The following is a 14856-nucleotide window of genomic DNA, read 5'->3' as shown; positions in this document are numbered from 1 at the left end:
TGGCTAGAAGTCAACTGAGTTGCCTGGAAGTGCCTAGGGCAAGGAGATGTGGGCTAGGCACCAACAGCATCTGCTGCCACTTCCTACAGAGAAAGGCCTTTGAATGCAGTGACCTGCCTACTTTCTAGTCATTTTCCCAAATGAGTCACTGCTTGGAAATAGCCTTTGAAATGGAATTCTCTATACACTTCCAAATGATCCAAATGCCAGAATCACCTTCTGATTTTATCAAGTTTGGGAAAGAGAACATTTTTAATTATTTTATTTGACCTTGTGCACAGGTCCTGCCAGGTAGAGGAATTTGTGGTGGAAGATTAATGACAAGACACATCACCTTAATACTTTTTCAAAAATAGAGCACAGTTATTTTTCCTGTAGATAGGTGAAAATCCTCTTGCCTTGTAGTTCTACATATCATGTTAGAATGATCCTTAAATGTCAGCAGCTTAGCTGGAGCCGTAATAACGATCACCATGGTGAGAAGACAAGTTGGGTTATTGAATCTTGGTTTGTTTTTAATCATTTGGTCCAAATACACTTTAGGCAACTATAGCCTGCAGTCTGTGACTAGTTCTATATGGGACCTAGTTGGAGTTACATTTTTATGAAATATTTTATTGGATTATTTTTTATGCCTTATTCTCTCCTCCTGCCAACATTTATCTTGTTCTAGAAAATCTTCCTGTCACCTCAACTCCACGGGGAGCTTAGAATTCACCATCCATTTCAGATTGATTGTGTAAAGGTTTGAAATGGTTCCCGCTGTTTAACACATAATGAATGTAATGGCATTTGTTTGCACACTCTAAACCCCAGTGCCTCCTTACTGTATTAAAGGTGTAATTCTCCTTTCTTCCTTTAAAAAATTTTAATTGGTCTCTAGGTCTCTCATGACTTTGCAATCAACTTTAATGAAGACAACCCGGAATGTGCAGGTAAATCACAACTTAAGAGACCTTTCGTTTGTATGTTTTCCATGCTACTTCCTCTCCTTGATACAGCATATCAGTTATGATTGCCCACAGCTAAGAAACTGGCTGGATTCAAATAAACCATGCTACTCTGAAGGCAGCAGGAAGCAATGTTATAACAGAGCAGAAAACTGAGACCTGTAAAAGACAGAGGAGCTCTTGAGCTTATAGCAAGAATATTGATCCCCATCTGGATGTCTCTGGTCAAAAGAACATGGAGTGAAGTTCACCTAATGAACAGTGACCAGATACCCCTCTTTTGCTTTCCAAGTTTTCAAGTATTTCTTTTTTTCACAATTTCTTCTCTAGAGGAGTTTTGGTGATGCTGTATGATAATCACTGATTGCTAACCTCAAGGTTGGCAGTTCAAACCCATCAGCCACTCCTCAGGAGAAAGATAAGGTTTAGGTTTTCTGCTCCCGTAGATATTTACAGCCTGGGAAACCCGAGACACGGTGACTGCGAGTCAGATTTGACTCGATGGTAGTGGGTTTTCATTTGGTGTTTTTTTTCCCCTTTCTATGTAGGGGTAAGAAAATGAGGAAACAGGTTTGCAAAAGGACATAGCCTCAGTGACCTTGAACAAATAGTTTCTTGACTTTATTCCAGAAAGAGCCTTTTTGAAAATTCTGTTATAAATTCATCACTTCCAGGCAGAAATTCCCTAACACAGTTCTACAAAATAATGATGTTGATACTGTGATGATGATTATGATGATAAATTTTATCCTATAATTAATTTTCCTGATTTCTACATAATAAATAGATCTAAGTACATTTGTTGCCAGAAGAACGTAAGACATTTTTACAATGGGGTGGAAAGAAATTTCACTATTGTTCTCCTCCTCCTAATCAAGGAGGAAGGAGGCTGAGCCAGGGTTGATTCCTTCCCAGTGGGGTGTGTAGAGTATCTAAGAGTTTATTTTACAGGTTTGGCACTTAATGTTGAAGAATGTGATATCAATAGCACTGAGTCTTTCCATACCAATCTCCAAGACACAGTTCCTAGCTGTGATTATTTCTTCCCACAAACCCTCACCTCCCAATTTATTATGGCTTATGTTTCCCTTCTCTCAATCCACCTTCATTCTTAAACTTAGGAGTGATTTTCTATCAAAGTAATAACATACATACGAAATAAAATTCATCTTTTTCATGCTCTTAGAATTCATCAGCCTGATACTTTTGAAAGAGGAATCAAACTTACTTATCTTAGGCAAGCCCTCATGAACCTCAAATGATAAGATGACTTCGCTCAATATCATTTAGGTCCAGAACCAGGCTCCATACTTATTTAACATGCCTTTAGAATGACAGACTCTGGAGACAAGGAAAAGTGGGTGCAGTATTTTGGTCATTTCAACAAGACCAAAGAGGAGCATGGGATAAGGACAGAACAGAGTCAAATTTTCTAATCCTAAATATCCAACTGTAGTCTATTGTACATGGTGGATTATACGTGGTGGATATGGGAACAATCTCAAGATTGGCTTGTGGCCAAAAACAGGACTACTGTGCTGTACCGGAATAGAAAGAGATAAAGAGGAGTTGAAACAGAGAGGAAAAGGTAGCACAGATACAAACAAGAGCTGTTTAAATGAAAATAATTGCTAATATAATTAATACTGTAGGATCATGATTTTAATGTTAAATGTACAGCCAAGATATGTCAAATGCTGGAAGAAGCTACACAAGTAAGGGCCTACCTGCCTGTCCTAGCAGCATCCCATTTACTCTTTACCCTGCATTAGATGATGTGTTGGCCACAATTATGAATACATTAGTACTGCCATCCCAGTTGATGAGTATGTCCACCACTCTGCTCACTCATCATATACATGGTGAGCATCTGCCATGTGCAGACACTGCGTCAAACTCTTTGGGGAACAACAAAATTAAGTAAGTCATCATTCCTGTCCTTCAAGGAGTTTACCATCTGGGGAGATGTTCATGCATGTATATAACTCTTATATTTGTTGCAGGGTAATGTGTTCTAGAGTAGATTCAATAAAGTCATGAGAAAACTAGAGGAGTTTTAAAACAGACTTGCCAAGTGGCTGACAACACAGCTCTTATAAGCAGACCTGGGTTTGAATCCTGAACCAATCGCTCAGTAGCTAAAGAAAACAAAAGTTCATTAAGAAGACAAGAAAGAAGGAAAAGACCAAAAAGGATGTCCGAAGAAACTTTTAAATTTGCTCTCAGTATTAAGATGCTAAATCAAATGGAAGAAATTAGAAAGTAAAAGAGCTAAACAGAAAATTTCCAAGGGCAACTTGAGAAGACAAAGTCAAGTATTATAATGAAATGTGCAAATACCTAGAGTTAGAAACTCAAAAGGGAAGAGCATGGCTCAACATTTCTCAAGCTGAAAGAGCTGAAGAAAAAATTAAAGCCTTGACTTGCAGTATTTAAGGATTCTATGAGTAAAATATTGAATAATGCAGATAGCATGCGTCAAAAGAAGATAGAGAATCTGCACTGAATAGTTTCATCTTGTCTAGACGGGTTTGGTGAAAGGAGACGAGGATAAGATTCTTATGATTCAATAGTGAGTAATTGTTATCATGACTAATTGCAGCTGTCACAACTGTTACAGTAAAAGTTTTATAACAAAATGAGGGGAGTAGTTAATCTTACAATCCAGGAACAGAGAACCATAGGACCATCAAGGGAGAAGAGCATGAGCAGAATGTAGGACCCTATCCAGAGAAGCAGCAACACCAGAGATGGAGACAGAGATGAGGGCATGGAGAGAGAGAGCAGCTGAGGACTCTAGACTCATGGAAAGAGAAAGGCTGTGTGCTGGCAGCCAGGTACTGGTGGCCAAGAGGTAGGCTCACAGACTGTGCCCTTTGGTTGTTTAAATGATTATATATTCCGAGTGTTTTTGTGTACACTCCCCAGTAAAAAAAAAAAAAACAGAGGGAATAGAAGCAAATACTATTGAATGACGGTGCACAGAGGAGCCTGTAATCGTTGCAATGAAACGATGAATGTAAAACTGATGTTCCCCCATGTAAACTAGCCCTCAATTCACAATGAAAACTTTAAAAAGAAGATGAAGAAAAAGATGGAAGGAATATAGAATCGCTGTACTAAAAAGAAATGGTTAATGTTCAACCATTTCTAGTGATAGCATAAAATCAATGGTACTGAAGGAAGAAGTCCAAGCTGCAATTAATGTATTGTTAAAGAACAAGGTTCTGGGAATGGATGAAATACAAACTGAAATCTTTCAACAAACAGGCAGCACTGGAGGCACTTACTCATCTATGAGAAGACTTTTGCAAGACAGCTTACCTGACCAACTGATTGGAAGAGATCCATATTTGTTCCTGTTCCACAGAGAGGTGACACAATGGAATATGGAAATTATCGAACAATATCATTAATATCACATGCAAGTGAAATTTTGCTAAAGATAATTAAACAACAGTTGCAACAATACATAGACAGTGAACTGCCAGATATTCAAGCTGGATCCGGATGAAAATTTGGAACAAGGGATATAATTGCTGATATTAGATGGATCTTGGCTGAAAGCAGAGAATATCTGAAAGATATTTACCTGTGCTTTATTTACTCTGCAAAGGCTCTAGATTGTGTGGGTCATGACAAGCTGTGGACAACATTGCAGAGAATGAGTATTCTAGAACACTTCATTGTTCTCATGAGGAACCTGTACATAGACCAAGAGGCAGTCTGAATGATTTAAAATTAAGAAAGGTGTGCACCAGTGTTGTATTATTTTACCATACAGCCTGTACACTGAGCAAATAATCTGAGAAGCTGGATTATATGAAGAAGGACATGGTACCATGATTGGAGGAAGATTCATTCATTAATAGTAACCTGCAATATGCAGATGATACAACCTTGTTTTTTGAGGGAAGAGGACTTAAAATACTTACTGATGAAGATCAAAGAGCACAGCCTTCAGTATGGGTTACCTCTCAATGTAAAGAAAACAAAAATACTCATCATTGGACCAGTAAGTAACATCATGATAAATGGAGAAATGATTGAAGTTGTCAAATACTTTATTTTGCTTGGATCCATTATCAACATTCATAGAAGCAGCAGTCAAGAAACCAAATGACTTATCAAATTAGGTAAATCTGATGCACAAGACCTCTTTAAAGTGTTCGAGAGCAAAGATATTAGTTTGAGGATTAAGGTGCGCCTGACCGAAGCCATGATATTTTCAATAGCTTCATATGCATGTGAAAGTTGGACAGTGAATAAGGAAGACCGTAGAAGAATTGATGTGTTTGAGTTATGGTGTTGGAGGAGAACAAGCAAAATGGTGTTGGAAGAAGTACAGCTAGAATGCTCTTTAGAAGCCAGGATGGCCAGACTTAATCTCAATGTTCTCACGTATTATCAGGAGATTCCAATCCCTGGAGAAGGATGTCATGCTTTGTAAAGTGGAAGATCAGTGAAAAAGAGGAAGACTCCCAACAAGATGGAGTGGCACAGTGGCAGCAGCAATGGGCTGAAGCTTAACAACTATTTTGAGGATGGCGCAGGACCGGGCAGTGTTTCATTCCGTTGTGCGTAAAATTGCTGATTCAGAACCGACTCGATGGCACCTACCAGCAACAAACATGTTTACAGGTATTTCTTTACCTGTAAACATGAATTTTATTTTACTGTGAGAATCTGATGGAGCCCTAGTAGTGTAGTGGTTACAAGTCGGACTGCTTACCTTGAGGTCAGCAGTTCAAAACTTTCTCACAGGTGAAAGATGAGACTTCCTGCTCCCGTAAAGATTTACAGCCTCAGACCCTATGCAGGGTCACTATGAGTCAGGACCGACTCCACGGCACACCACCACCATCACCACCACGAAAATCTGAGGCATCCTTGTGACACAGTGGCTGCTGTTTGAAAAAGATTGGTGACAATTTCAACCTTCTCTGCAGGAGAAAGATGAGCCAGTCTGCTTCTATAAAGATTGTTGTCTTGGAATTCTATGGGACAATTCAATTATGTCCCATAGGGTTGATATGAGTCAGAAATGACTCAATGACACTGGGCAATAGGATGAGGATCTAATGAAGTCTTGTGAAGTCTAACTGTGAATTTGAACAATTTCCTTAACCTTTCTCTATCCTTAGTCTCCTCATCTGAAAAATGGAGATAATCATACCCTTATCTGATGAGCTATTGTAGAGTTTAAAGATGACACGTATCAAATAACACACAGTTGATATGTTTGTCATTTGATATGTGGAATATCAGAGAAAAGTTTGTGGAAACAATCGCATGTGACTTGAGACTTAAAAGAGGAGAATGATTTCAGAGGGAGAGGAGCCCTCAACACTAGCAATGTGGTCTTTTCTATTTCCTTCAAGAACATAAACATGATGTTGATCAGGGCTTTCTAAAGAAACTTAATGCTTAATTTTTGTATGTTTGATTACAAATTATTTGGGGAGACTGTTAATCTTTCCTAACTTAATTTTAGGAATTCAAGGAGTTGTGGAAGCCTATCAGAGCTGCCTTCCCAAGTTACAACTCTATGGGCCCACCAACATTGCCCCCATCATTCAGAAGGTCGCCAAGTCAGCGTCAGAGGAGACTAACACCAAGGAGGCTTCGGTAAGGATGGACCAGCACTTGCTAATGGGTGCTTACATCCCCACCTGGATATTGTCCCTCCTTAGCACCTATTCCAATCTAACAGTCAATTCCAGCCTTTCTAATTGTGTGAATTTGACAAAGTGCCTTAACCTTCCCTTATCCTTAGTCTCCTCATCTGAAAAATGGGGATAATCATACCCATCTCTGATTGAGTTATTGTGAAGTTTAAGGACGACACATAACACATGTCTCCCACATTGCCTGAACACAGCAGACACTCAGCAATGGAAGCTACTATTGTATTTACTGGAGTATAAGTCATAATGCTCTTCTACCCCTGTTGAGTATAAATGATACCTTCAGAACTTGTGGTAGTGGTGGTTATGTGCCATGGAGTCAGTTCTGATTCATATCGACCCTGTACAGGGTTTCCGAGGCTGTAAATCTTTACAGGAGGAGAAAGCCTCATCTTTCTCCTGTGGAACAGCTGGTAGTTTCGAACTGCTGACCTTGCAGTTCACAGCCTGATTCGTAACCACTGCGCTACCAGAGTTCAGATACTTGTAGCCACAGTAATATCACAAAAACTATCTGTGATTTGTACTGGTGACTAAAACTGTTTAAAACTAAGCCTGCTTTCCAGTGTACCCATACTACAGAGGGAAGGGAAGTGTCACAGAAGTAAAACAGTGGATGATTTTGCTCGCTGGTGGTAAATTGCCACAAATCAGAACATCACAGCACCACCAGGATACAGTTCACATTCTGGGGTGACTTTCTTAGGAAAAATATGAACAGAATTTGGGTTATTTGCTAAGTATTTAAAATTAAGTGTATTACTATAATAACTTCTATGTACCTTTTTTTTTTTTAATGTTAGCATTTCTCTTTAAACTTTTTGAGTTTGCTTAGTCTATCTTAGCTTGGAAATTTATGAGTGGGCTTAGTCTGTATTAGTCTGGAACCTGTCTGCTGAAACCTGTCCACCATGGGTGACCCTGCTGGTATTTAAAAAATAATGTCCAGCATCACATCAGCACACAAGCCACCACAGTACAGCAAACTGACAGACAAGTGGTGGTATGCACATCTTATAAGACAGAACATACAGATTTCTGTTGTCGTTTATTTGAAGTCTCTCCTACTTGAAAATATCAGGGTGTCTAGAGATAATGAACCCTGGTTCATTATCATCAAATGTCTGGTACTGTCTCTTTCTTACAGATCAGTAACACCTTCTGTCCCTTTAGGCTTCATGGCTAATACAGAGAGGGAGCCTAGAACACTGCATTTAGTGACACATAACTCTTTATATAAGTGGGTGGTAATAGTATAAAGCAAAATTTTATTGTAGTCTAATAATCTAAAAACTTTCTTTTAGTTACATGGTGGTGGTGTGCCATGGAGTCGGTTCCAACTCATAGCAATTCTGCATAGAATTTCTGAGGCTGTAAATCTTTATGGGAACAGAAAGCCTCATCTTTCCCCCACAGAACAGCTGGTAGTTTCAAACTACTGATCTTGAAGTTAGCAGCCCAATTCATAACAACTATGCTACCAGAACACATTTTCTGTTACATAGTTACATAGTTGGCTAATTTCAACCTCCTACCCAACACCCAAAAGGCAACTAGTACTACCTGTGAGAAACAATCGGGTCTGATCTGTGCAGCATCTTCTTCTACCTCCTCTACTCATTCAATCGCCTTTGTGAAATTACTAACAGGTCAGCAGGAGGTTTACCCAAGAAGAGGCTCAGAGACTTCACAGTTTATCGTGGACCCCTAGGGAGCAGAGGGTGTGATTCCTTGGATAACATGCTTAGGGAGGTGAACAGCTGTTGATGTTTTTAGCCTTTCAGCTGAACAGAGCCACTCTGAATTGAGAGCCTATCCAGCAGAAATACTGGAGCTGGATGGAGCCAGTATAACCGCCCCCCAACCCCCTCCTGTTATGAAACTGAGAAATCCATGCCTCCTCTCTAGCTATCTTCACTCGTCTCTTAACAAGCCACCAACATTTCTCAGCACTACAGATCAACATGTATCCACCGATCCACAGGCCCCATAAGGTTTTCCCAAATATGTCCCTCTCTGTCACAGAGACCTTGAAACAAATTAGAATCCTCACAAATGCAGGATTTAGGGATAAGGGCTGGACAGGATCAATATTTCATTTTATTTTTCAACTTTTTTTTTTTTTTTTTTAGCACAGGAATCTATCCTTAAGTGATACCTTGCTCAGAAACCCAATATATAAAATAGATTTTGTGAGAGAGGGAGAGTTGAGAACATTCCAGGGACCTCCGGATTTCTGTGGAGACCCGTTTGAGAACTTTGTGATTTCACCCCTGAGGTACCGGGACCCATATGAGTGAAAAAAGATCAGAACTGGCATAGGTCTGAATTCAGGATCTGTATAAACAAGTCCCTTTTTATACTGTGATGACTCATTGCTCTCAAAGGAAGGGCAAGAAGGAAATGACACCATTTGTAGGAAGCACCCACTCTCACATATCCCCCGATGAATTACTCCTATAGGCAGAAAACTTAACACTTTTCCCCGCATGTTTTGTCTGTGTTTTGAACAGTCTGTGGTCCCTTGTATCACTCATTGCTAAAGGTCCTAAACTTTTTAAACCTTTTAGGTAAACTGGTACCAGGAAGTGTGGGGTTGTAGGATTTTCTCCTTCATTTTTTTAAAACTCTTGTAAGAAAAAAAAAAAGGCTTCTCCTTATCTAAACAGGACCTCAAGTATTTTCACAGATTGTAATATTTCATCTGAGAGCATTTTCCCAGTCTGACTTTGGAAGGAACTCTACCTCTAGCTTTATTGGAAATTTCCATCAAGGTTTTCGATCCAACAGTCTGCAGCCTATTACATTTAGCTAGATTAAACTTGAAGAATCAGATTCTAGAATTCTGACAATCTCTCCAGACCAGAGATTCTTAACCTATTTTGTTCCATGGACCCTTTAGCAGCTGGTAAAGTCCATAAACGTTTTTTCAAAATAGTGTTTTTAAATGCACAAAATAAAATGTGTAAAATTATAAAGTAAACCAATTATATTGAAATGCAGTTAGCAAAAAATTTTAAGTGTGACAAAAGAGCACAAATCTACTAATGAAATGCTTCTTTATGAACATTAACTTATGAGAAGCGTTGACTAGTCTAATAACTGTAATTTGGATGTAGTATTGAGTGTAAATGATAACATCATATACTTACAGCCACAGTAATGTAACAAAAACTATCTGTGATTTCTATTGGTGACTAAAGCAAAGGTAAAGCTAAGACTAATTTGTTGATTATATTTATAATTGAAAAAATGATATGTTTCAGTTAGAAGCTAGTGAAAGTAAAAATATAATTCACCCAAAGTTTACATATTGCCTGGAATCTTTCTACATTCCATTTGTTGTTGTTGTTGTTAGGTGCCATCAAGTCGGTACTGACTCATAGCAACCCTGTGCACAACAGAACGAAACACTGCCCAATCCTGGGCCAATCTCACTAATGTTGCCACACTTGAGTCCATTGATGCTGCCACTTTGCCAATCCATCTCGCTGGGGGTCTTCCTCTCTTTATCTGACCTTACCAAACATGATATCCTTCTCCTGCGACTGGTCCCTCCTGACAATATGTCCGAAGTATGAGAGATGAAGTTTGGCCATCCTGTACTCCAAGGAGCTTTATGGCTGCACTTCTTCCAACACAGACCTGTTGGTTCTTTTGGCAGTCCATGGCACTTTCAATATTCTCCTCCAACACCATAACTCAAAAGCATCAGTTCTTCTCTTCTATAGTCTTCCTTATTCACTGTCCAGCTTTCGCATCCTTATGAGGTTATTGAAAATACCATGGCTTGGGTCAGGCATCAAGCTTAGTCCTCAAGCTGACATCTTTCCTCTTCAACACTTTAAAAAGGTCTTGTGCAGCAGATTTGCCTAATTCAATAGGTCCTTTGATTTCTTGACTGCTGCTTCCTTGAGTGTTGATGGTTGATCCAAGAAGAATGAAGTCCTTGACAACTTCAATCTTTTCTCTGTTGATAAGAATGTTGTTTATTGGTCCAGTGGTGAGGATTTTTGTTTTCTTGACATTGAAATGTAATCCATACCAAAGGCCGTGCTCTTTGATCTTCATCAGTAAATGTTTTAAGTCCTCTTCACTTTCAGCCAGCAAGGTTGTATCATCTGCATTTCGCAAGTTGTTAATGAGTATTCCTCCAATCCTGATGCCACGTTTTTCTTCATATAACCCAGCTTCTTGGTTTATTTGATCAGCATACAGGTTGAATAAGTATGATGAAAGAATACAACCTTGGATTGCTATTAGGTGGAATCAATTCCAGTGCAATGGGTTAAGACAGGGAAAATACATGCATTGACCTATGAAGAGTAGGTCCACAGAGTTCAGGGAAGTTGGAAAATGGAACCAGGAGACCAAGAAGTGTGATCTAGTCAATCGTCCACTTACTTATGGATCAGAAGCAATCTCCTCCCAGGGTGACATCTGCCCTGACCTTCTAAGGCGCCTGGTAATGGTGGCTCTTGATTATGGTGCACTCTACATCCCCTGACTACTAAGGTGGCTTCCTCTCTGTATCTCCCTCCTTCCTCCATTACTTCAGCCTCCCGAAACTCTCTTCTAAAGTTTCCACACCACCTTCCTGTGAACATGTTAGATGAAAAACATAGCCATCGATGAAAATGTATAACTCAAAAGAATTTGCCACTTGGGTGGTCAGTTGACTAGGAGTGGGAGGGAGGTTAGATGATGAACATTGAACAGAATTAGTCTTTCTATGAAACTATACGGGCAGCATTCAAAGCCATATTCATCACAGTAAGAATTGCAGGTGTCTCCAGTTATATTTTTGACTGAGTCACTTTGCTTAAGGACATTTTTTTTTTCTAGACCTGCTGCCAGCCAATTTGCAACCTTTTAAGGAGATGATATTCTAAACCAGATGTTTTCTATCCAGCTTTAATTTATTGAAATATGACAACTTGAAATGGTTTGCTTTTCCTACATTTAGTGCTTGTCAATTTTGAGCATATTGCAGAGATGATACTGGAAGTCCTTTTGAGTCCCTGGAACTTTGGACATGAGCTACATCACAGAAAGCCACGTCCGTCCCCCTCTCACCTCTAGAGGTTTTCATGGTGCCTCTGACAGTGAGGGACAACAGTGACCTGCCTTTGCACCCTTCTCCAGATCCCAAAGCACTTCCAGGGCTTCCTTGTGGTGATGAATCAGAGCTTTCCTTCTAATTCCCAGCTCACCTGAGCCACCTGCCAATTTCTCCAGGTTGAAGGGGACCAGGCAGGAAACCAGGTTGAAGGGGACCAGGCAGGAAACCAGGACTGAGAATGGGAAATCACTGGAGTACATCAGTCTTCTGCATGTATGTGAGGGGTGGGACAGCCACCTCCAAGCACAAGGTCTTGGCATGTGTGACTCACAGAGAGAAACAGCAACCTTGACCCTCTCTCTGACTGGGTTTTGGACTCATGCTGTCTAATTGAAATGTATTTGATTTTAAAGTCTTCAATTTTGTTATTCACTCAGGGCAACCCCGTGCACAGCAGAACAAATTGCCCTGCACTGTTATCAGTTGCAGATCAGACCATTGTGATCTAGAGGGTTTTCATTGGCTGATATTTTTGTTGTTGTTTGCTATTTTTTTGTCTTCTTTATTAGTTTAACTGCCTTTCCCATCACCCAAGTTTACATGTGTCTACCCTCTAGCCAGTGAATGATTCTTCCCTTCCGCCCCTGGTAAACATCATAGAATATCTCTTTTGAGCATGAAAGCCTTCTCTTGACTTTTTACAACAGTGGTCTCATACAATAGTTGTCCTTTTGTGATTGATTAATTTCACTTAGCATAATTTCACTCAGCATAATATCCTCCTGGAGTCCTGTTGTGGTGCTGTAGGATAAAGCACAAGGTCTGTTTGAACTGCAAGGTCTGCAGTTCAGACCCACCAACTGCTACTCAGAAATCCTTTACAGGATCACTGTGAGTCGACAGCACTTTACAGCAACAACAGTGTCTTCCAGGTGCATCCATATTATGAGGTGTTCTGCAGATTCATTGTTATTCTTCAACATTACATAATATTCCATTGTGTATATATACAAAGTTTGTTTAACCATCATTGGCTGATGTTTTGTAAATAGATTATTAGATCTCTCTTCCTACTGCCTTTTAGTCTGGGAGATCCTCTGAAACGTATTTAGCATCATAGCAACATGTAAGTCTCCACCTACAGATGAATGGTGATTGTGCTTGTAGTCCATTGGCTAGATCACTCAATGTAGCCAACATATTCAGATTTTGGCATGGGTTCCATATAAAAAATATTAATGAAATATTTTATATCCTTGTCTTTGAACAAAGTCTAGAAAATCTGGTGTGGATTTGTACCTGTTGTTGTTTTTATGCCATTGAGTCTGTTCTGACCCATAACAACCCTGTAAGGGTTTCCAAGGAGCGGCTGGTAAACTTGAACCACCAAACTTTCAGTTCAAACCAGCTATGCAGTTCAGCAAGGATGCTAAATTATCACTGGAGATACTTGGTCCTTATTTAGATTTTATAAATTTGTCATTGAAAATATAGATACGTGAACTTAAGTTGTTCCAGAGATACTTAAAAGGTTTCCAATAAGTGAATGGTGGATACATTTTCAAAGTAAAATTTAAGCACATTAAAATTAAATAATATTGAAAATTCAATTGCTCTGTTCCACTGGCCACATTTCAATGGCTCATTAGTCATGTGGAGTTAGTAGCTATTATATGGGTCAGCATAGCTTTAGACTTAAAAATCTTAGAGCTGAAGAGGACTAGGCAAATAATTTTTACCTCACCCCTCATTTGAGAAATGAAGATGCTGAGATCCTGAGAAGTGGACTAGTTTTCCCATGATTTCTCAGAGTGAGGCATTGGCTCCAGTCCTCTTGAGTCTTCCTCTGTTGTCCTTTCTACCACACCATGCTTTGTAACTATTATTGTAACTAAGCTACATTTGCTGGGTCTGCCTTTAAACACCATTCACCGTAACCTTTAGTCTTTAAGGTTGTTGGCACAGGTGTCATCCAGGATACTGTGGTGGTCAATGTGCAGGGAAGCCACCCAGATGCCTAACTAGTGTTGTCTCTGTCTCCTCATGTCTCCTGGCATCTGGCCATAGCAATACTTCATCCTGCTGATCCTGACCGACGGTGTCATCACAGACATGGCCGACACCCGGGAGGCCATCGTCCATGCCTCCCACCTCCCCATGTCTGTCATCATCGTGGGAGTCGGGAATGCTGACTTCAGTGACATGCAGATGCTGGATGGTGACGACGGGATCCTGAGGTCTCCCAAGGGAGAGCCTGTCCTTCGAGACATTGTCCAGTTCGTGCCCTTCAGGAACTTCAAACACGTACGCATGTCTCGGGGGTTTCCTGAGGGAGAAAAGAGCCAGAGCATATTAGTTTGCCACATTTTTTCTGCCAGTGTTTGTAGTAATAATCTGCCATCTTGAAGCAATATCAGTTATCCCTGCCAGGTCAGGCTGTCTCCCACAACAAGGATATGTAGAGCGGATTCTTTGGAGAAAGAAGTATAAACTGAGTTATAGATTATAGATAAGGAGTCATGTTGACTATCACAGCCAAAACTCCACGGACACTTGTCCTCTTCCAGCAGCCCTTGTGGTGCAGTGGTTAAAGCACTCTCCTGATAACCAAAAAGTCAGCTGTTCAAACCCACCAGGGACTCTGTAGGAGAAAGATATGAAAGTCTTATATACAGATAATTTATAGCTTTGGAACCCCTAAAGGGTAGTTCTACATTGTCCTATGTTGTTGTTAAGTGTCATAGAGTTGGTTCCAACCCATAGCAATCCTCCATAGGGTTTCCAAGGAGCAGATGGTGAGCTTGAACTGCCAACCTTGCAGTTCAAAATGACTTTGCAGTCCAGTGCATTAACCCACTGCACCACACCAGGGCTTTGTCCTATAGAGTGGCTATACTTGAAATCAAGTTGATGGCAGTGAGTTTGGTTTGGTTTTGCTGTCTTCCATATAATTCAAAATCTCTAGAGACCCCAGGACTGCTATACACAATTGGGTTGTTCCTTGTCTAAGGGAACCTGGTGGAAGAAGCAAGGAGAAGCTAAAATGAAGCCTGGGTTCTGCTGATCAAATCATGTTTGTATTTACCTTGGTGGTGGGTGTTCCGTGGAGCCAGTTCCGACTCATAGCGACCTCGCATAGGGTTTCCAAGGCTGTGAA

The 14856-nt window shown here is 40.1% G+C and overlaps 1 protein-coding gene across 3 annotated transcripts in view; it reads left to right on the top strand.

Moving 5' to 3' along the window:
• The window catches only part of CPNE4 (copine IV), an 853737-nt gene that overhangs the window by 829352 nt on the left and 9529 nt on the right, over positions 1 to 14856 (top strand). For all 3 annotated transcript variants that reach the window (XM_006840023.1, XM_006840024.1, XM_006840025.1), the window contains exons 13-15: positions 884 to 935; positions 6445 to 6578; positions 13767 to 14003. In XM_006840023.1, coding sequence (XP_006840086.1) covers positions 884 to 935; positions 6445 to 6578; positions 13767 to 14003 — 423 coding nt within the window. The remainder of the gene's footprint in view (positions 1 to 883; positions 936 to 6444; positions 6579 to 13766; positions 14004 to 14856) is intronic.

This window comes from Chrysochloris asiatica, unplaced genomic scaffold, assembly GCF_000296735.1.
Source record: "Chrysochloris asiatica unplaced genomic scaffold, ChrAsi1.0 scaffold00028, whole genome shotgun sequence".
In the NCBI taxonomy this organism is placed as follows: Eukaryota; Metazoa; Chordata; class Mammalia; order Afrosoricida; family Chrysochloridae; genus Chrysochloris; species Chrysochloris asiatica.
This window is presented reverse-complemented; position numbering and strand designations above follow the sequence as displayed.